The sequence below is a fragment of the Stylophora pistillata genome, chromosome 6 (genome assembly GCF_964205215.1).
Source record: "Stylophora pistillata chromosome 6, jaStyPist1.2, whole genome shotgun sequence".
Lineage (NCBI taxonomy): Eukaryota > Metazoa > Cnidaria > Anthozoa > Scleractinia > Pocilloporidae > Stylophora > Stylophora pistillata.
Window position 1 is genome coordinate 15,993,966 of NC_142524.1, and position 23,433 is coordinate 16,017,398.

Sequence of the window (23,433 nt, forward strand, 5' to 3'; positions counted from 1 at the left end):
CCCACTCTTTTTCGAGAAAAAAAAAAGCTGAATAATTATTAAGGAATGTTCACTTTCCGTGTTTCTCTGTCGCCTCCCGCCCTTTCATCTCCTGTCTCCCGACTCTTCCATCCCTCCAGCCTCCCGGGGTCTCACCCACCGGTCCCTCTTCCCTCTTCACGAACTTGAAGGGGCTATCAGTCTTATATGGTGTTTTTTCTTTTTTTTAATTGTGACGACAATGTTTAGATATCTCTCGATTAATAGGTCATACGTCTAATAAACACACAAACGAATTCAAAGACCCAAACTCACACTTTAATAGAAGTCTCTGTGAGGATTACTCCGATACGCTGTACTACTTGAATGTTTTTAAGAGAGAGTTCCGTCTACCTTGTTTTGAATCTACCATACCATGTATTTAATCTATAGATGCTAACTTGCAAGTTAACAAGCAAAAAAGGTAAAATCGAACGCAAAATCTGTCGAACGAAGGGAGGTTTATTGCATTTGTTTCTAACTAATGTTTAAGAGTAGATCACTCAAAGGAGTTCTAAAAAATTCTTTCTTGATGCGAGATTTCTCAATGCTTTTTTTTGATTGACGTTTTGATACTATCAAATGAATTTTCATAGGGAAGCCCACTGCTGATTACGTATGTCAGTGCCCGGCTATTCACAGCCATTAGGGACTGGGGCGAATGAATTGTCTACATTGTAAAAAGAGCTAAGAATGGTTCCATCAAAATTTTGGAATGGTGTTGTAGATCTTCAACGCAGGACCAAGCTTGATCTTTAAAATGTTCACAATGTCACTCTGGTTAAGCAAGAGGAAGGCTTCTCCATCGATTTGCTGCAAGAAACAGGATAAAAGTTGGTTGCGTTAGTCTTCAGGTATTCGCTGCTCCCACTCATAATCTAAACAAAACCCTCTAATTCAGTAGTACGAGCTCTGACGGTCTAAACACGCTTCTCGACAATGCACAGGGTAACTTTCAGGAAAAGTTTATTTGGAGCGACAAGAAAAGTTCTCGTGAAAATCTTCGTCCTTGCTGTAGAATTTTGTACTCGACCTAAGAGGCGCGAATTCGAACGGGTTTGAATTTTTTCGCATAATCGCTGCAATAAAAGTGATCTGCAACGACTTGTTTTGAAATAGTACACACGGCGCGGTTTGTCACAAAAGCTTTTCGTAGAGACTTGTCACCTTCTGTGTTTAGTCGTAAAATCTGTACTTTCGTTTAATTTTTCTTCAAAAGGAAACACACTTCAGAGAAAGATGTTTAATTACCTGTTCAATGAAAATTTTGGCTTGATCTCCACAACCTAGACACGATATGTGACTGGCAACGTCGTTGACATCCCAACCCATCATTCGCTGTCGCTCACTGGACAGTGCAGCGCTGTTATTACGGCTGATAGAAGTCCTGAGTTCGCTTAAAAACGCTGAAGGAAACCCACTACCGAGAGGCCATGGGAACGAGAACGGTGACACGTGCTGAATGGCTTTATCTGCGACTAAAAGAAAACAAGTGTCAATCGTTCCCAGTTCTGAGTTTTAGTGTTTAGTTTATTTGAGGTACAAGTTTCGATAGACTGATGCACAGGCTAAGGAAACTGTTAGCATCCCCGCCAAAATATCCCAGCGACCAATCAGAACAAAGGTTACATTATTAGTAGCCAATGAAAACTGAAAGTGAAAACAAAGAAACTACTTAAAGCGCGGGAAACGCGAATGACCAATCCGCGATTGTTTTTAGTTTTGCATATTTGATTGATGCAAAGGATAGCGCCAGTTTTCTGGACCAATCACAGGACAAAATTAAGTAAAACTAAATCAATCTCGGATGACTGTCGACACTGAATTTAAAATTGCTCAAGAGGCTCATCTTAGCCGAGCGCACGTCTGACCTTCCCGACCCTTCCCGTATGCGTGAGACTTACCTTTGTATTTGGTGATGTCAGGCTTTTCCTCCTTGGTGCTAACTCGCCTGAAAAGAAATGGTGATAACATTAAAATTTCAATTTACCTTCACGACTGTTTCGATATTGCTGATCGTAACAGCCTACTGGACCGTCATTTATTTGTCAATTCGCGCTCGTGACAAAACAAACATCTCCGTTTAAAAAATTATAATATTTTATAGCAGCAGTGACACTTTTTACCGATCGTCTGAGTATGTTTAGGAAAAAACACCGTCGCAAAAGTGTCAGAAATTCATTCTTCAGGATTCTATACGAAACAAATAAGTTCTCTCCTCTTAATTTCTCCTCAAGGATCTTTTCCCTCAGTGATATCTCTTATTTTTTTCTCGTTCGGTAAATAATGTGGGAAAAAAAACCCTTAATTTTTCTTTTCATAAATAACATTTTTACGTAAGATTCCTTCTCAATTTTGTTCTTGTACTTTCCCCGCCCTACTTAAATATTTTTTAAAATGGTTACTTCCGCTGAAGAATTTACTTATCGAACCTTCCCTACCTTGAGGTACTGCGTGTGCCGATTACATTGGATTCTGGAATGCTTGTGACAAAACTCTTGTTCGTGGGGGAATGTAGAAAGCCAGATTTCTTTGCGGTTGGTGATTTTGACAGGGGAGATTTTGATAAATGCTTCACTCTGGGACATCCTGACAAACTGAAAAAGGTGAAAGGGAAACGTCCAAGAAAAACATTCATGTAAATGATTTAACAATGACTCATAACACTCACTCGTCAATCCCTTTATGGTAAGTATGAATTGGCTTGTTGATGTGGTGTTTTATAAATATATATATGTATATATGTATATAATAAAAATAACAATCTTTTATTAGGAAGCTCCATCACAATAGTGGTTTACATAGAGGTCCTTAATATTTAACAATTATTCGCTGAAGGCGAGGTGAATGTCGTCGAATAATCCCCGAGACGAAGTCGAAGGGATTATTTGACAATATTCACCGAACCTGAGGCGAACAATTGTTTTAGTATAATTTCAGAGCTGAACAACAGAGAAATTTCTAAAATCATAACATTTTAGTAACATTTATGAACATTTTATTTTAAGTTTTTATATAAAACGCGTGGAGCGGTTATATAGCGTCATATAAGGAACCGATCGACCAATCAGATTACTTCAATTTTATGCGACGTTTACCCTTAGTGTTCAGCATCCTAAGCGAACAACCACTATAAAAACAGGCTAAAGCACTCACGTGTAGTGTGTCTTCCACTGTCCGCTCACGTGACCTGTCCCGTCGCACCCCGGTGTCGGACAGCTCCCATCTCCTTGATTGGTGGAAATTTCCTCTGAAATGGAAGTAGTTTTCAAGCCTTCAAAACTGGAAGTCGATAATATTCTTTTCGATGGCAACGCAAGATACTGCACAATAGCCAGAAATAAATAGGTAAAAAATGAATGTTAAAGTAGAATGTTAATGCCGAAAAAATGGAAAACCTACTTCTTTGGTCAAACGAGTTTACTCCTGGTTGAGATCGATAACATTTATCAGCTTCTTTGGTAAGTAAAGTCTGTTTACGAGCCTAATGGCCCATTAGGCCGGTGCTTAACTCCGGTTTCTGTAGCATGAAGCGACTAGGAGTATTTCTACTCCCCCCTGGATGGGATGCCAGTCCATCGCAGGTTACCCCCAGCATTAAATTGCCGGTATCCATTTATAAACCTGGGTGAAGAGAGGCACTGTGAGAGTAAAGTGTCTTGCCTAAGAACACAACACAATGTCCCGGCCGGGGCACGAACCCGGACCACTCGATCCGGAGTCGAGCGCACTAACCATGAGGCCACCGCGCCTTCACACAGCTTCTTTTGTCTTATGAATCAGTTTCCCTGCATTGGATTTAGTTTAAAGTCAAGCTTCCTCACAGTTTGAACTCTTTCTTCCGCGAGCGAGGAAAAGAACCGCGAGCGAGTGAACACAGCGGTCAAACGTTGGGCATGCACGAGGTGCCCCGTTTCCCAAAACTAAACAAAATTTAACGACCCCAATACCTTTAATAGCTTTTACCACTGCTAATTTTTGTTTGGAGGCGTAAGACCAATCCGACTCTTCAGTCATGGAATTATTAGAAAGTCGATCGACAAGGCACGAGTCCTTGTTCAAGTTCTGCAGAGAATAGGGGCAACCAAACGTGCTGTGATGTGTCGAGTATTTCGCTCCTTTCACATGACCAATTCCTTTACATCCAGGAGTCGGACATGCCGCGCTTGATATCTTCTCACGCGTCGCTGAAATTATATAAGCAAAAAAAAGGATCAGTTGGAAACATTCTTTACTTAATCAACAAACCTCAGACCATCCATAATTCGCATGAATCTACTGGCGTTCTATCACAAATGCTGCAATGTATACACACAACAACTTACTGAGGGGGGTCTCCAAAGGATGACCCGTCCTTTCACACCACCCCACTGGGTAGATTTCCAAGCTGTCAGCCTCAAACCAGTCATCATAAATATCATCCCATCCATCAAAATGTATACGCAATCGGTACTCATTAACTTCAACCACGGTGGCTGCTCGTACCAAGGAGGGATTTCTCTTGTCAACTGCTTCAAGCTTGTGATTGACTTCGAAGGCTGGTGGAACCCGCTGGAAATAAAATCGGCAGGTTGGTTGATTGATTTAGACAGAAGTCTCTGTGGGCATATGTAGCCATTTTCAACAATGGAGAAGCCGGTGAGAGCAAAAGGTAAACGAGAGGGGTAAAGAGCGAAGACTGAAGATAACGTTTTTCAGAGGCAGCAATTGTAAATTTATCAAGGCATTGTTCCGATCAAACTCACCGTTTTGAAGAAATGTGACGGGGCAGCAATAGTCCCTGTGGATTTAAGGTAATCCTCCCAACGAAATGTGTGAAACTCGTCGTCTAAATCAGAAAAAAAAAAAAGCTTAGTGTATCTATCACAAAGCTAAAAGAAGGAGCTACTTCGCGATGACCTGTCTTGCTATTTACGACCATCGTGTGAACCACAAAATGTTTGGTAAGCAAGAAAAAAAAAAGCTTGAAGGGATGAACTCATATGGGGCTGAGATTTATCAGGATGGAGAAGATGGATGATCCTTCTTTAAAGGATTCGCCACAACGTCTACTACGCTTCCCTTTTTGAGGCCGAAACTATTCTCTTCAGCGACGAGGATTCATAATTACCTGACACTCAAACAATTGCATGGTATCTACTAAAGCGTAAACACTTACCGTTGGGTGGGTTAAGATTCCTATTATTCTCCTTACACCACCCCACAGGACGAATGTAAGGGCAGTCATCCCCACACCAGTAGTCATAGGAGTCGTCCCACTCATCAAAGTGAACAAGAAAGTGGTTGCCAATCACATTTGTCACCGTAGCAACGCAGATTAGATCCGGGTTCATTCGATCCACGGCCTCTAGCTTCATGCCGATTTTGAAACCGTGTTTGGTTGGTGAGATCTGAAGAAAACAAGACGAAATATTTCGTAAACTAATCCCTGAGACACGAAATTACTTGTCGGTGCGTGTAGTACATATCCTAGCGTGCAACTGTAACGCCGCAGGGCATGGTCAGAAATCCAAATAAATTTCTTCAATTTCCACTAAGTAGTGTTGGACTACTGGTAAGCACGCTTGGATGCGAATGGTCTGGGTTCGAATCCTGGCCAGTCTATGCGTTCTGCTCTAGTCGGGTAAGAGACTTCCCTTTCGCAGAGCATCGCTTCATCCAGGAGAATAAATGAATACCGGCGATTTCAAGGAGAACCAGACGAAATTCGGGTCCGGGGAAGGGGTGAGTGGGTGGGGGAGCCCATTTCATTTAGGATCAGTACCTTCATTTTACCTTCTAAGCAGTGACTCTAGCATTTGCAACGCACTGAAAGAAACTGTAACATCAGCCTCAAAAGACAAACTTACAGGTTTGAAGAGATATTCAGGCGCTGCTTTTGCCTCACAAGTCTTCAAATACTTGTCCCAGTTGAACTCGGAAGATAACATGCCTAAAAACAGGGCAAGACCTTAGAATTAAGCTTCATAAGACGAACCAATCCAAATGCATACGTTTATTCAAATCTCGTAAAATATCCACTGCGTATTCCGCTGGCACTACCTTGTCTCTTATCAATGTTATCGGTGTCAATGCATATGTGATCAGTTTTGGATAACGCACAAGTTGTCAGTTTTTCCAAAATAGAAGGTCTACAACTCAATCATTTATTCGTCGAGAGCGACAATGAACATTTTGCCGGTCCATATCGATTTGTGCGGGAGGTCGAGGGTTCGAGACCCGGCCGGACCAACACTCAAGGTCTTAAAATAATTGAGAAGAATTTGCTACCTTTCTATAACATCAAGAAATGGTTAGATATTCTAGTCTTCTCGGATAGGGACGAATAAATGGAGGTCCCGTCTCCTGCAGGGTTGGAGTAGGAGACGTTAATTTCCCACACACGAGATTACTCTGTGATGGAGGTCCTCCCCTGGGGTGGGACGGGTGGGAAGGTGAGATCGATAGACTGAAGCGGCTGCCAGAGGCGCCTGATATGCTGACGTCTGTTCTCAACCTTACACTGCGCCCGTAATTCAGCCTCTGGGCTGCAAGTGGTCAGATATAAACTATATTCGTATATCTTTCAGTTCAGTAGTAACTTTATTTCAGCGGAAACAAGTGACGAAAACTGTTGTGTATTAGTAGTGAGAAGCAAGTCTACGAACTACAAATAACTACCTAAAATGTCAGTTTGTTTTCTTGAGAGAAAAGAAAGGACAGCTCAAACAACGGAAGTAATTTAAATCCTCCACTTACTTCGGGGAGGATGAAGTTTCTGACCGTTCTTCTCACACCAGCCAATAGGGAAAATGAAAGGTGAGTCGGCGCTGCTCCAGAAATCATAACTCTCTGACCAACCGTCAAAGTGAAGCCTCAATCGCGTGCCCTTTACCCTGACTATGGTACAAACACAAATGTACGACGGGTGCTTTGGATCAATCGCTTCCAGTTTCATGTCCTGTTCGAATCCGCAAGACGTTTCGTTTTCAAGATCGATAAACGGATTTTCCTGTGAAAACGCAAAGAAGGTAACAAGTACCAGTCAAAGGGTTACCACTAGACAGCCCTCAGTTTCTTCGGGGTTCTCCAGAGAAATTTCCAAAAGAGTGCCGAAAGTAATTTGGGATGGCAAGTATTTTGTTTAACTTTGCTCTGCAATTAACTCAGAAACTATCTTCTTTCTCAAGTAATCAGATGCAAAATAACAACCAAACAAGACAAGTCATTCAAATTTTCCCGCCCTTTGGCCAGTGTGGTTGTTTTTCCTTGTACTTCCTATTAGCTCTTTATTTTATACCCCCTTCTTCTGATGGCCAATTGGGATAACTTTAGTTTTGGTTTAATTGAAAATTAATCGTTTGTGTTAAAAAATGTTTCGCTCACGCATTATGATAGATTGTAATAATATTATTATTTTCTCTGATAGATTTATCGTGTCTAAATAAAAATAAAGTTCAATATGTCACACCAACAATGTCTGGCTTCATCAATTTGGCCGAGTACACTTCATGTGAAAAAAAGTATTGACACCAACCTGAATAAATACGCTAGTTGGAACAGGTTTTGAACCACAAGCTGCTAGATAATCTGCCCATACAAAAGGTTTGGTTGAGTCATAAGGAACTGAAAAACAACAGCAACAATATCTTAGAGTATTTGGTTGGACGATTATCTTATTTAACAGATTCATCGGCATTTCAATAGAGAAGAGTGTAAAAGAACAAAAGCAAAAGCAGCAAAGAGAAGTTCAAATTTAATTGACTTGGAACTAATAAGGTCATAAAATGCCCCAACATTTCGTGTTAACACGGTTACTTCAAAATTTTCTTATTATAACTCACCGTCTTCGCCTTTCATGAGATCTGCCGTGTTTAAAGAAGCCTTCTTTAACTTTAACTTGTTTTTCATTCGTTTTCTTTTCACTTTAAACGTCCGGCGAGCTCCCAACATTTCTTGATCATTTTCTGGTGTAGGAGATGTCTCCTAAAATCGACAGAAACAAACGTCTAGCTTTCCTTAACCGCAACAACTCGAGAAACTCAGAAATACTTTGGCCATTCCCGTACAAAGTTTGTTTCCCGTCGCCCGACTGACCGTTTGCAGGGAAGAAAAAACAATTCCAAGAAAATTGTCTGACAACCAAAACTATACTCTGGATGATTACGGAAATGTTTTTTTGCTGACAGTGGACTTTCAGTGGAAAAAGTTTTTCGCGTAGAGTTAGATGTAGATCATGGAAGATAACTTGGAAGAAATTAACCAAACATACAAGTACATCCCATCCCATCAGTCTATTTTCCTTCCCATTTATCATTAGACAAACCAAGCCACGCGAGGCCTACACGCGAGAGAGAAGGCGATGGGGAACGAAACATTTAATGAAGATGGAATTAATGCAAGACTGCAGTCTGCTTTTTATTTCCTTCTAATTTGGTGTTCAATCAAGCAAGATCCTTCAATGAGATGTTTCTTATCTCTCGTTACCCATCTGCTCGAAAGTGAATACCGTAAAGGGAAGTTCCTCTTTGATCACTCTTGAGAATGAAAGAGTCACGAAGTCTCCGATCCAGTCATAACGATTCCGAAAACTTAAAATACATTTTCATCAAACTGACCATATACCTCAAACTTCGTCTTGTGTACACGTTCTGAAGATACTCACATTTTGTAAATCCCCATCATGAGACAAATCTTGATTTTTAGGTTTATCTTTTTTCTTCCTTTTAACGACCTTGCCGTGCACAGTTTTAGCATGTCGCACGTATTCCCTTCCTTTGTTTCGTCGGCCTGTGTATACACCCACACAAGACAGACTGCAAAACCTTCCAGAAGCGGAGAATTGATGAGGTAGCCCGTATTTCCCGCAGACTTCACAACACAGAATGCTACTGGTGTCCGGAGGTATTGACGACGAACCCGGGCTTTTACCTGTTATTCCAAAGATAAAAGAAAGGTAAGGAAATTAGAACTGAGATACAGCGGTTGATTTCTCCAAGCAGATTTTGAAAAATTGCTTCCAGCCGCAATTTCTTTGTAAAACTAACCATGTTAAAAACGGTTCATAATGGATTGAACAGTTTTCAGTTGACTACCAATCAGAGCAAAGGTCACCAAAGGTTACCATCATTAATCAATGAATTCAAGTAAAAACAGGCAACCTGCTTAAAGCGCGGGAAAACGTGCGTAACCAAGTTGGCATTGGTCTTAGTTTTGTATCTGATTGATTGAGAGGATGTGGCGAGTTTTCTCCACCAATCACAGAGGAAAGTGACTAGATCCAGGATCACTCTGGAAACTCAATTAAAAAAATCCTTTCATAATGAAATGCAGTTTTCATCTCGTTACCTTTGTTTTTCTTAGTCTTTTTGTTGTTTTCTCTCTCATCTGTGCTAGTTTTTCGGTGTTGTGTGGGTGTACTCCACTCGTATTCACCTTTGTCTGTTTCTATGGTGCTGACGATCTCCAGAGTTCCAAACTCAGTCAGCTTGAACTTCAGGTTGCTTCCTAAAAATACCACAGGGACAATTATGTAAGTAAAGCAGAGATGGCCAACTACAAGACACGGGGGTCGAGAGGTGTCTGGAGAAACAACGTTTTACTAAAATCCCCTCTACTGGCAATTGTTGCGTTCTTGCCGAGAACCTCGTGTGTCCTCCTGTTAGGACCACGCGGTATTTAGATTTTTCCGAGTTTACTCGTGTCAATAGCGTAACTACAGCACCTTAACGCCACATCACCCTACCCGGTAAAGTGGCAATTCCGTCTTTCCAGTCTAAAGCTCCAAATGGATCGTTAACACCATCCTCAGCTTTCACCTCGGTCTTCTTCGTACCGTTATTGTTGTCATTGGCAACTGGTTGTTCAGTAACAGAGTCATTCAAGTCACCACTACCATCGACAGAAGGCTTCTTATCTTCGTTGACATCAGCAGGTAGGAATAGCGGAGGCGGTGTGCTTCGTTGCGGGAAAGGTTCTGACCTTATCACCAGGTTCTCTGCGTAGAATCACGTATTCATATTAAGTACCTTACTAAATAGATCAAAATGGCTGAGTTTATTTGATAAAATGCCCAATGACTGAGTTTGGTCAGGCCGGACAGGAAAATACTACGATTTTAAATTAAGTAAAGCGTGTTGATGTTAAATTTGTGTTGTTGTCACGGGAAACCGGTTGCGTTTCCAGTGACAACATTATTGACTTCTTTAGGCGGCATTTGATGGTTGGTGAAGCATGGCTCTTGAGATTCCGTTGCCTTTGGAATTGAGGAAGGTTTCTCGTGACAGCACCGTAATTTTTACTTAATAACTTAATTTTTTCTGAAGCATCTCAATGGGCCGAAATGCGTAGTCCAGTAAGTCCTGGAATCCGATTGGCTAATTGCACGCTGGTAACCGGTCCAGTGTTTTTTACAATAGAGTGTTTGCACGTGACGTCACAGCTTTATCATCCGCCATTGTGGGGGAGTAAAGAACCAACATGGCGGATGCTGATGCCCAACAGACGTCTCAACGCGCTTCAGAAGAAAACATTATTCATGATATTCCTTTGTCTAATTATGCGAAATCACCTGCAAGTATTGTAAAGAAGCGTTATATTGATAAGATTTCGTGTGTTCGTGTTGATCCTCTTTTGATTCCGGACGAAAAGTTAAGTAGGGAATACCTTCGTACTGTTGAAGCTGTTGAAGCTGTTGATCTCGTGTTGCATTTGGTTTCACAAACTAGTTTTTATACGACAGAACAATTTAAGAACTTTAAAGCTTGCAAACCTACAACCAAATGGTTTACGGTTTCATAACCAGCATTTTGGGGCAGATTTTCGCTTAAATTTTTCGCCTAGCGGCAAATTCTTCCATTTCAGTTGTTTATCCTACAAGCGTCGTCCAAACAATTACAAATTGTCCTGGTTATGTAATGAGTGTAAATTGCAAAGTGTTGTTGCTATGAAAAGCTCAAAACTATCCAAGGAGTCTTCCTCTCCCATCTCCAACACTTCTGATGATTCTGACATTATAAATTTGGGTGAAACTTACCATGTTGATGTTGAGAAATATGGGATAATTGCTGAACTATCTGCACATGACTTTGATGTGATTGAATCACCTAATGGGTGGCTTGAAAATAGTATTATACAGTATGCCCAATCACTTTTGAAAACAGTCAATCCAGCTATACAAGGATTTCAGCATACAAGTCTTGGAATATATTTAAATTTGAAAAAGTTGATGGGGATTTTGTTCAGATATTGCACACTGGGGGCAATCATTGGGTATGTGAAAGCTCAATTGGATGTGAAAAAGGATTTGTGAATTTGTATGACAGTCTTTTTCATGATGTTATTTTTAATGATCTGGAACAGCAAGTTCAGAACTTAATTGGTGAAGATTTCAAAGATATATCTGTTGTACCTGTGCAACAACAATCAAATGATTCTGACTGTGGTGTTTTTGCAATGGCTCAGTGCAACAGCACTTTCTTACAATCTGGACAAGGATATCCCAAACTTTGATGTAAATCAAATGAGATCTCATCTATTAACATGCTTAAAGAGTGGACTGATTACTCCCTTTCCTGAGGTTAAACAGTTGGTTATGTGACATTTTATTGCTTCATGAAGCATGAAGCAGTTCTTGCCTGAGAGCAAGGCATTCAAAGTCCACACTGTTTATCACCGAGTATTTATAAGCGTTATCAACAATGTAAAGAATGAATGCATGGCATCAACATGGAAAATGGGTTAAAACCCAAATGTTTGTGAATAAACTTATGAAAAAAATGCAAATGAAAAAAAATCATAATAATATTTCATCAATAGTTAATAAGTACAATCCATTCAATGTTGAATGCCCCATCAGTCAAATGGGATGGTAGGTGGGCAAAGATTGACAAGAGCTGAGCAAACTCTTAACATCCTGTCAATGAGAGGTACAGATTCACCAGATCTACAGGCAAGATAATCTGTTGGCAAAGTTTGTTGAAGGATGGTGTACTTCTGTCTCAATGTCCCAATAATTCTCTCAACGTGGATTCTCAGTGTAGCAATCTGTCTTGTCTTCTCTACATCAACAGGATCGAGTTGATCCTTTCCCTTTGTAAATGCTGGAATATTCAGGTCAGCATGACGGAACCAAATACTTTCATGCACAGTAAAACCTCTGTCAGCAAGGACCATATCACCTGGCAAAAGTTTCTCAAGAATTCCACACTTCTCAGTCAAAAACTTGTCTGATGTTCTTCCTCCCCAAGCCTCACTCACAAAACAAATTGTCCCTTGTGGTGTAACTCCAATTAAAACTTTGACAGTGTTGTGGTGTTTATAATTTGAAAAGGTCTGAGCTCTTGCAAGAAGGTTGGATGGCCGATCGATGAAAATTTCAAAACAATCAATAATAACTGTAGTTTTACGACCGAACGCATCCAAAAAACATCTAGGCATGGTCTTGTACAACTCATCACGACTAGGCCATTTAATAATTGGAGTTAATCGAATATCCATTACAGTTATCCAAGTAACTAAAATACGAGAGACAGAAGACGTCGAGATCTTTAGACGATATGCAAGATCAAGGTGTGGGACAGAAAGTCTTAGCTTCACTAACACCATACAAAACTCTTGAAACTTAGTTAGAACTCCACGTCGTCTATCAACATGTGATGCAACAAAGAAGAAGACTGTTTGCAGAATTTCAAAGGATGGCAAACCAGTGTAAAACTTAACTTTGTCATCATCTCCAGAAAAAAAAGCTTCGTCAAAATCAGAAGATGGCAAGTTCTGATGTATGGGCTCAGGCGAGAGCACAGTGTTACAGCTCAACTCTGTTTGGGTTACAGCATGCCTCAAGTTGTCGGGTAAGTTCTCAGAAATGTCCTCAATATCTGCCATTTCCACGTCGAATGATATGTTTTGAACACTATGGCCAGCTTCGTTGTGCTTTAATCGCTTTTTGGCAAGACTTATCTGAGAATTTTCAGAGTCTTTCTCGACCATGCGCTTTGTACGTTCTGTGGCTCGTCTGACTCTTTCCTGACTTTGCTGAACTGATGCTTCGCTAACCTTTAGTTTCTCGTGTCCAAGCTTAAGCGATGGTACCCAATCGACGTTCCACTTATCCCACAGAGGAGCAGCTATTCCAGAATGAAAATGTTCGCCGCAAACACGATCATTTTCAAGAATTTTGTCCGTAAGGTCGTCACGGCTTATGGCGGTCAGCCACCTTCGCCTACGTTCCGTTGACAAAATCTCCGTTTCTTCGCCTTGCCTCGTTACGATTTTGGGCACTCGACAAAAGGAAAGATCTTTTCGCTTAGACGTGTCGTGGGAACAGTTTAAAACCAAGCAAAATTTCGGCATAATGCAATAAATTGAGAAAAACGTTGGAAGATATAGTAGTAAACTGTGTTACTGCACGCCTCTTTACTCCCCCATAATGGCGGACAGTACAATTTTGTGACGTAGCTGTGACGTAGGTGCAAACACTCTATACGGATCTCGGTCCGGAATTTTTCCAGAAAACCATCAGAAAAAAGTACATTTGCCGGTGGCACAGTGTTCCCCAAATGGACCTTAACGCCCGGTGAATAACAGATGTGTATAGAACGAAAAAATTAAGGACTTACATTTCTGTTTTCCTCGCGATCATTTCAAGTCATATTCTCTAACTTTGATGATTATGAGTGATTTGTTTGCGCAAAGATACCTTTTAGTGTTGTTCACACGAAAACAAGCACGCTATGCGGGCCTATGATTTTTCTTGCCCTTCGCCTATGAGTATTAATTTTGCAGACTCAAGATTGTGAATATTTATTACCATTTGTGGATCGATCCTGTTCTATTTGTTTTTCCTCTTCGCCCTCAGTTTTCAGTTTCTTCGGCGGTGGTCCGTAAGACATTCCTATGAAGGCGTTTTTCTGCAATTCACCATTTAAAATTTCTCCATAAATCCACTATTGGGAAAAAAAAAGTTAAAAAAAAAGTTAACAGTTAGAGCAAAATTCGTGGACTTAATTGTTAGATAAGTAATTCATACAAGGAAAAAAGGAGTCAATTCGTAAGATGACGCTGTGTTTTGTTTTTGTTTTTTTTTTTTGTGAGTTCGATTTTTTCACAAGCACCTTTGCGCAAATCGTACTTCGTATACTGTAAAATTTTACTTATTAACTATGTGCACCTTTCTTAATCCCCAGTCGTCAAAAAAAAAGGAAAAACCACAAGAAAATCTCCTGTACTTGTCGCAATTCACCTATTGACCAAATATATTGGCTTACTGAGTTGGAATACATATCACATCAGGCGCCTTAATGCGCTATTTCAATACCGCGGGTAACATCCCTAGAAAAGACTCACTGTGGGTACCTCTTCTTCCAGGACTGATTTATCGTCAACTCTATATGCACAACCGTCTGCTTTATTCATTCCCCATTGGGGAACGAAAAAAAAAATTACAAGGAAAAAAAAAAAAAACAAGGAAAGAAAAGCTGGCTTCGAAGGAATCCGAAAATGCTGGTCAGTTTTTGGCCCAAATCCGTAGATCCGGCGCCAAGTTTTGCTAATCCGAGGATTTATAAGCCACCCAGGGATGAAACGGTAAATTTGCGTTTGGACAGGTCTTTCATAGCACTTGCGTGACGCTTGCGATTAAGTATTAAATTTAATATCAGAAAGAAAGACAGTTTCGACATCTGAAGACAGATTGACCTTTTAAGTGTGTTTAACCTCCCTACTGTTTAAAAGCTCAGGGAAAGCGAGTTCGCGATCGTTTTCTGGGGTTTTTCTCTTTTCTTTTGCTAGGAACGGACTGTGTATCCGCAAATTTACGGTGTTAACAGAAATACGGTATGTCCACGCGACGTGGGGAAAATAATTATAGTCAAAGATGACGTTTATGAAAATCGTTTCCAGTGAAGTCTGGCGTGGAAGAAAAAATAGTTTCTGTGACTGGCCCAAATTCGTAGCTGCGATCTTGAAAACGAAACGGTTTGTAAATTTTAACCCGAAAAAGAAAAGCCACGGCACGATAACTCAAAAACTAGAGTTGAAAACAGTTTCCTCCTTTGAAAAGATTTCTGGTAGCAATTAATACACTCTAACTAAATATCGATTTCGAGAATCCATATTGTTAACGATTGGCGGCAAAAGAATATCAGATCGAGATGTTACCAAAAAGCCGCTACGATTTTAAGGTAAGACTAATAAAAGTGAGATAAAAACTGTTTGTTTATTTTTTCTCAAATCAATCGTCACGTTATTTTGCCAGGATGATCCAGAAGCAAGACATGAAGTGAGGCGGTGTCGTTTTCCTGTTTCATTGAGCGAGAATAATTTTTTCATGACGTCAATTTCGGACTTTGGACAATTTAACTGTTACAATAAACAAAAAAGAAGTAAAACAAACGACAGAAGAACCTTGAAAGAAAGTGGCACTAAGCGCGACCCTTGCAGGATGAGGTCGACTGCTTTTGTCATGGCTATCTCAACCTAGTGTGAAATGTGAAAACAAATCCGCTTGGAGAAAGACGCAGAAAACCAGCACTAATATTTCTTTTCCAAATCTTAAATCACCAAAAACTCTGATAGAACCCCAGGAAAAGGGTAGCGCTATCGAGTCTTTTGTCTTCAACATGGGAAAAAAGAAACTGCGAACAAACAAAAGTAGCTAGATGGCATCAAAATGCTATGAAATCAATTCATAAATTAAAAGCTATTTTGGGAACCAACCGCGAAGCAACACGGAAAGCGTGAAAAGCTTCGTCTTTCCGGCCGTATACAAAAACTTAACAAGATCCATCGAAACCTAGACGTGAAATACCGACGGAGCCAAATGCCTTTAAACGACCGATATAGCGTGAGTACAATTTCCTTCCATCACGCTGATCTCTACGCTTGAGGTGTTTCGATGTCTGAATATTCAATAACCTTTAGGTTCAGACACTTTCGGTTTAAAAAAACGACTTTATGAGGCTTGAATTTCCTGCTTAATCACATTTTTCAAAAGGATGAAGGGCTGATGAGGTTTTTCGAAACTTTCGCTCGAAAATGAAAGGTTTCTTGCGAAATCTTAACGCAGAAAACCGAAAGGATCGTGTTGTAGCGCGTGAAATACTTGACCTCGTTTCCATGTGAAGACTTGTTTTGCTTCTTTGGTTCTTCAGCTCCATTGTGCTTTGTTATATCTTCACAAGACATGTTGCTTGTTCCTCCTCCTGTAAATATCGCCTGCAATAAAGAGAATAGATGGCAAGCGAGTTAGTACGCGACAAGACTTCCTGAAAAATAAACAAACGCCGAAAAAGAAGAGACCCCGTTGAAAACTAAACTGCCGGGTGCTAAGTGTGCGCTAATATAGAAAACACAACTCACTTTTTAGTTGGCCAGAAAAAAACCCAAATTTCAAACTCGAGTAAACGAAACGGCAAGAAAATCTAACCCCGTTTGACGTTCATCAAAAGTTTTGAACGATGTCGAGAAAATTGGCGAGAAAAACTGCAGTTTAGAAGTTTGGCGTTCAGTGCAAGGCCACTCCACGCAGAAATGCAAAAAAATTGTTCATCCGATACGAAGTGTCTGTCAATCATTCACTTGCAAACAAAAACCCACGTGATAAGAGTTATTGTTATGCAAAATTCCTGGAATCTTTGAAGCGCTGACGGAGTTATTTGAATAAACGTTGAATTTAAATCAAAATAAAGATATCGCTAACTACCTGCTTGGATCAGTGGCTTCTTTTTGAAGAGGGTAGAAAGTTTTTCAACACTCTTTGTTGATGGCCCGATGTGAGCGCTATCCTAATTTCTCCTTGCCTAACGGGAAGTTGAGCTTGAAATTTAATCTGGGGAACGATTATTCAGATTAAAACAAAACCGCAGAGAAAATAATTTGCAACATTGGACAGAGGATGATGAAGCAAAATAATCCCTTCCATAACTTTTCAGTTTTTCCTTTCCCAGTTAATTGAAACTCGTTTTCCAATTACGGAGGAAAACCAAACTGAGAAAAAGCTGCCCTGAAAACTAAGAGTCTATCTGTGACATAAAAATGCTAAACTGTTTTTTCGTTTTCATTGCGCGTTCTGGAAAAAGAAGAATTTTAATTACTCTAAACTGTCATTGGACCTTTGACATCCAAAGCTACTTTGTTTTTCAAAGGAATTTTTTTATTTCGAAAAAAGGGAAATATTACAAACCCACAGAGACTTTTCAGAGTCGCTGAGCTTCTCTTACAGACGAAAACGGATTTGAAGGACGTTTCAGACAAAGCGGAAAAATAAAAACCAAATAACCTCCCGCGGGAGAAAAATTCACGCCACCAACCTACAGAGCGTTTAAAAATGATGAATTGTTTTTCTTAGCAGCTTCTTTTTAGTGACGTGTTGAATCGGAGCACCTAGCCGAAAAGCCAGAGGGACGGTAGATTTTCGCGAAGAAAACAGGCGTTCAAGATTCCTAGTTGCATCTTGTTCTATATAACCAGAAACTCGATAAAAAAATTCAAAATTATAATGTGGGAGTTGTAAGTTATCTCATCCGAAAAGGCCTTGTTGATATCTCCAAGTGAATGAAATGTTTACTTTAAATGTTTGTTGCGCTTTCGAATTCCCTCGTTATCAAATTGAAGAAAAAAAGGAAGTTTCCTCGGTGAAAGCGAAAAACAAGATGTTATAGCGGTTTAAATGTGGCTACTTAATTAAAAGAGTGTATGGAAGACTTGGTGCAAGTTAAGTAAATTATTCACATTCATTTTGCTTGTGAATATCACCGCTTTCTGGTAGTTTCTAGTCTAAATAATTCGTATTTACCCCATCGTTTTTGGAATACGTTCATCGTCCTTGTGATTTTTGAAAGGCAGAAAGGAAATACGATTACGTTGAGGTTTTCATCCAGGAAACTGTTTAAAAAGCGAGGAATGTTAGCGGGAACAAACAGAGTGGAAAGCGCTCAAGGCCGTCTGAGCAATGAATTCTAAATTAGAAGTCGAATCACTCTGGCGAGACCTAAAACGCTGTGATCGATTAGCAGTTTTATACGCACACGTTTTTCCCTAAAACCGTCAGTTTAGTCTGTTTTTATTGTTATATCGAAACTATTTATTTAAAGCTATTTCGAGTTCACCTTTCCGCGGCTGTGTGGTTGTTGACAGATGCCTTTTGAAATGAAACATAAAACGATGTGTGGTCAGTTTCGGTAGCTTTACCTTTTCAATGATAAGCAGTGCTTCTCTTTCGCATTTTCCTCTTTTTCAACCCTTCAAAAGGATTTCAATAATAATTCAACTTGATCAAGAAAATCTGGAATATTGATGATTGTTAGAGACTTTGTTTCAGTTCATTTCACCATTTTTTTTGTTTTATTTTGTTTTGTTTTTTTTTTTGTTTTTTCATTAAAATGGCATGCTTCAGCCGATAAAGTTGATAGTGCTCGTCCAATATATAGTAGTCATGAAACCAAGTTATTTTCAGACGATATTAAACAGAGATGCTTTGTTATTAGGTTTTCTAAATTTTTTTCAAAGGACCGGAAACTCTTTCAAAGGAGAGCCCGCAGGAGAAATGTTAATATGCGCTTCTGAGTGTGAATATGACGAAAACCTGTCTAGTACGCAACCCAGACAGGCAGGTTACGCGGTCTTAGAGCTAGAGAGCCAAATTATGCGAGATGTATTTTATCGTCGTCTCGTTTAGGCGACATTTTGTCGAAGTTTTGTGGAGAGAAGCCGAAAGCTTTTACTCGTTCAGAACGTTGGCAGCCCCTTCAGGTTTTTAAAAAGAGAGTGTCCGCACTTTTCAATCGATATTTCCGTTTTGGTTTCTAGGTAGAAACAAGGCCTTTTCCTCAAAATTTCAAAGTGTAACGTTTGCAGTATCACGAAGATTTGCCCAGAGATACAGCTAGACATACCTAATACAGGAGCTTAGTTTTTTCGTCAGAAAGAAGTGCTGTACGATCTCAGATACATTTTGCAATCAGAAACGTGTCATGAAAAAAAAAATAGTCAAGCAAAACAACATTTTCGTTCCACAACAGCAAATTTGAAGTTTCCTTTACGGGGCTGACACCGTAAAACCGTTTACTTCCATACTCCTCGACCGGGTTCTCCGCCCCCCGGAAGAGATAAAAGGGGGTTGGCTCTGAGGCGCCATCTGTTTTCTGATCAAGAAGATCGGTATTCTACCAGAGGGGACATCTTGCGAACTTCACGACTCGATAAAGTGGGTGGAATGAGAGTGAGATTGTTTTATAGCAAAAAGGTATAAAGTGTAAAAAGGGGCCAGGGGCAACTGTTTAGTTCTGAATTCCTTCGACCGCTTGTTTACAACTACAAGCTTTTCGGGTAAAATTGTGTACATCTCCTTGAAGGTTTAGTTGGGAAACCAGGCAACCGTGGTATATTTATATATCTTATATTGTTACGTCTGATGCACGATCCTTGCAGTAGAGAGCGCCATTTATGCAATAGCGAAAATCAGATCTGAAAAAAATCAGGCCTGTACGGGATTCGAACCACTGACCTCTGCGATACTAGTGCAGCGCTCTACCAATTGAGCCAACAAGCCAACTGAGAGCAGGCCGTTAAGTTGATTCGTAATAAACCCGTGATGATAAATCACATACAATGGATATATGAAGTTCATATATTTTGAACTGCGGTTGTAGATACGTATGATGCACGATCCTCGCAATAGAGAGCGCTATTTATGCAATAGCGAAAATCAGACCTGAAAAAAAACTGGATTTTTCAGGTCTGATTTTCGCTATTGCATAAATAGCGCTCTCTACTGCGAGGATCGTGCATCATACGTATCTACAACCGCAGTTCAAAATATATGAACTTCATATATCCATTGTATCTTATATTGTGTAAATATTTCTTCGCCGAATTTCCTCAAAGAAAGCGGCTTTCCCCATATCGGCACTGTATCTTTCGCCTTAACCTCTATTTGTGAAAATTCTCCAGAAATTCTACTTTTTCAGGACATTTTCCTTATTTGGGAATGTGCTCAAGTCACTTTAAATTTTGGGGAGGGAAGTATAATCTTGCCAATCACCTATCCCAAATTTTCAAGGACTAAAATTCTTTCCGATTTGCGTTCGTTTTTCTGTCAGATGAAAGAACAACAACACTGAACAACAAACACAACCACGAGTTCAACGGGCTTTCTACATCCAACTATTGTTCGATATCGAAAGAATAACTTTTCGATCGAATAGTCTTATTGTTCGGGCGAAGGTAGCCCTGAGAGGGACTGCCTGAGCGGAAGTCGCTCGACTATGATGACTTCCGCTCAGGTTGTGTAAACGTCAGTCATTATTACGACCAACAACTCTCCCTCTCAGAACTACCCTCGCCCGGACAATCACACTCTCTCCCTGGTTCATACAATCGGCTCAATAACTTTTAGTGCCTGGGGATCACTAAATCTATGAAATATACCCAATGTATAATGCGCTGGGTTTGTAAACGGGTTACTGTGGTTGCAAATAATGAGAAAAACGGGAGAGGCTTGGGACGAGATGGAAAAGAACACCGGTAAAACTCCCTCAATCTGGTCTTCTGTTTTCCCTATACTAGGTAAGAATTTTTTCAATTTTTTGATTATAGTAAAAGTCTTACCGCAAATTTCTTCTACAATGATTTTCGAACCACTGGAATGCTGCAACTGCGTGTGTCGCAAACAGATTTTCAGATGTAACAATGAAATGAATGAAAAGGTGAGTAAATTTCAGAGTCAATTCTGTCTTTTTCCTGGAAACGCAGCCAACCGAACTCGTTCTAGGCTACATGGACAAAGATGTTGAGGATTGGCACTATCACCATTTTTTCCCTTTTTTTACCTTCACCATTCCTCTGTTTGAACCCCAACAGAGGCGAAGCTGTTTTTGGTCGTTTCGGCTGTGACACTACTCTATCTTATTACCCCTGAAGCATTTAAAGTCTCACATTATCCAGGTCCATGTTCGCCGGCCTGTCTGAATATCGGCATGCATGAACACAAACAATACAGTGCAAGAATGCCTGTACGATCCAAAGGGCCAAACCCTCTTTAGTTTGTATGTTTTGCTTTCCCAACGGAGGACTCAAAGGTATTCACTCTTTGTCTTTTGTAAATTATGCTCACCTTTTCACGTAAATACCGCAAAATTTGAAAAAAAGGGTTCTCTGGAGTATTATCACCAACTTATGACCTTCTTTGGAAAAACAATTCAGAGCATGCAAGATGAAGAGGTCTATTGTTCTTGAAGTGGAGTACAAAAGTAAAAATTACGGATCTGTAATATCACCAACGAAGCGTTTGCTGCGACGTTTCTCGTATCTTAGGGTTCTGGCATAATCAGTGCAAAAAGGGCTGTTGGGGTAAGTCAAAGTTCTCCTCGCGAAAGTAGGAACTGGTAGTGCTAGAAAAGACCAAGGTATCTTGCGGTGCTATAGAGCAATAATCGAGGAAAGCTGAGTTATCTTGAATTCGAATCCCGAGGGAGTGTGTCAAATTCGGTTTACGCGACACACCATAGCGAAACCTGCCTAAAATGTTTCAAGATAAAAAGGTTTACCTACCTTGGAACTCTTACCCCTTTTGTCGTGTTTCACACAGGACTACATATATTTTTGAAGGTTAGCATGGCTTCCGGCCTGCGGCTGCGGCCTGTTACATATTAAATATTCGCTTCTAATCATCGCCTTGACTACGTAGAAGTGTGGGGCTTCCTTTGTCCCCTACCCCTTCCCCCGTAAAGCCTGATATATTCACTTTTGCACTTCACTGCTCCAATGAACGAAGATTTAAACTGACCATGGGCCCGTTTCTCGAAAGTCCCCATAAGTTAAAGGGCCCGAGGCTGTATTTTAGAATTATTGTTTAAAGAATAGAAGCAGGTCAAGGCTCCCTAACCAATCCATTTTGTTTCTTTAGCTAAAAGTTTATTGTATATTTTTCAAAACTTCTTTAACACTCACATTGAATGAAAACAGAACAGCTTTACGGGTCCGATAAGTCACCGAGACCTACTCGAAACGGTACCCTGGCCAACAACTTACTTCCATCGTTTCTTCTTTGAACACTTGCATGTTAGTTTGCTTTCACCTGTTCACACTCATTATGTATTTTAATCTGACGACATATCATGAATTTCATTTCTTTTTGTTGTTTTATCCTCACAAAAAGAAACGCTGATTGAAGCGACAGTTTGTGACGGATTTTTGTCAGTTTTCGAATACCATCTAAATTTTCTGGCGTCTTAAAGCGCATCCCCAGTTAAAAAGAAGGGCTAAAAAGTCTGCGTTTTAAACGAAAGCTTTAGCACTGAAGGCCGTAGTGTTTTTCAGCATCAAATAGATGGATGTGTCAAGTAGTATTGCATGTTATTATCCAACTACACCTAGACGAGTACAAATATCACGCGGTATTTGTATTTCGTCTATTGTAGTACCACTTAAACAGGTTTTCTCGCATCGCGCAAGCGAAGAATTGGAGTTTAGTTACGAAAAAAAAAAAAAAAAAGTGGCGGACAATTTGAATCCTATTTCCGACGACGAAGAGTCAGAGTGGCTGGCAAATATAGATCCAAGTTCATTAGATGAATCGAACAAAGAAAAACATCTTGACGACCAGAAAATTTCTTCATTCAAGGAAGAAAATAGAAACAGCTCTCCGTAAATAAATATCCGCGAAATTCTCCGTAAATAAATATCCGCGAAATTCGCCCGCACTGAAATAACAGTTTGGCGTGTTGGATAATAAATAACTTATTAAACGTTTTGTTGTGTAGTATCGCTGAGTATTTTTACTCGTTATTTGTATTTTGACTCGCCCTACGGGCTCGTCAAAATACGGCACAACTCGTAAAAATACTCAGCGATACTACACAACAAAACGTCTAATAAGATATATATATATATATCTCAAAATAGCTAAATCCCTCCTGTCCTCCTCAAAGGCTATGGGAAGGGAGGCAAGCATTGTCAAGGGTATAATTTTCAATTCATTTGGTCTGAAATGGGTTAAAGATTTTAAGAACTTGTTCCCTCTAGAACCACAGTCTCGAACAGGCTTGATTAACTTTTGTCTCTTGAAAACAGTCTGAAAAAAAGCCAAGGAAAACACTGGGTGATACAAGAAATACCTTATCAAAAATCATCAGCTTTTTATTGTGACCAGAAGAAACCTGTTCTTGTTACATTACGTGTTGTTACATTTGATGAGAACAAAAAATCGTAATTTTCATGTTACTGGTAGTAAAAGTAGCTTTGTGACTTAGAAGAACTGGCTTTTTATAATTCTTACTTGGAAAATTATCAATATCTTTTTCCAATTGCAAGAAATTATGCTCAGATCTGTTAACCCAGAAAAATTGTTTCAGGATGATTTCCATTATATGACACTATTGAAGTGCATCATACTTCAAGGAGTTGAGTTACAATGTTAGTCCATCAGAGCTATTCCCA

General features: G+C 39.9%; 1 protein-coding gene across 3 annotated transcripts; it reads right to left on the reverse strand.

The window, feature by feature from the left end:
- Window positions 1-275: 275 nt before the first annotated feature.
- On the reverse strand, window positions 276-16,537 carry LOC111328724 (lethal(3)malignant brain tumor-like protein 4). 3 transcript variants are annotated; one of them, XM_088724614.1, is made up of 19 exons: window positions 16,357-16,536; window positions 16,105-16,212; window positions 13,808-13,943; window positions 9,743-9,994; window positions 9,346-9,504; window positions 8,663-8,928; window positions 7,842-7,983; window positions 7,535-7,623; window positions 6,757-7,009; window positions 5,868-5,950; window positions 5,177-5,408; window positions 4,764-4,846; window positions 4,344-4,569; window positions 3,969-4,205; window positions 3,175-3,268; window positions 2,460-2,615; window positions 1,923-1,969; window positions 1,270-1,496; window positions 276-831 (listed from the first exon to the last, which is right to left on the reverse strand). In XM_088724614.1, the coding sequence occupies exons 2-19, from the start codon at window positions 16,180-16,182 to the stop codon at window positions 721-723; spliced, it is 2,871 nt and encodes a 956-aa protein (XP_088580740.1). In that variant the 5' UTR covers window positions 16,183-16,212; window positions 16,357-16,536; the 3' UTR covers window positions 276-720. The 3 variants fall into 3 exon arrangements, 2 of the variants coding, with proteins under 2 accessions (XP_088580740.1, XP_088580741.1); XM_088724615.1 differs by having other exon boundaries at window positions 16,424-16,442; XR_015988551.1 differs by lacking the exon at window positions 276-831 and having other exon boundaries at window positions 1,405-1,496; window positions 2,442-2,615; window positions 16,357-16,537.
- Between the last annotated feature and the right edge of the window lie 6,896 nt (window positions 16,538-23,433).

Excerpts from the sequence above, each read along its gene's own strand:
- LOC111328724 (XM_088724614.1), bottom strand. The coding sequence starts at position 16,182 with ATGTCTTGTGAAGATATAACAAAGCACAATGGAGCTGAAGAACCAAAG. Across the intron at positions 9,995-13,807 it reads ACAGGATCGATCCACAAATG|AGAACCTGGTGATAAGGTCA; the intron begins GTAATAAATATT and ends GATTCTACGCAG. Across the intron at positions 832-1,269 it reads CCAAAATTTTCATTGAACAG|CAAATCGATGGAGAAGCCTT; the intron begins GTAATTAAACAT and ends TGTTTCTTGCAG.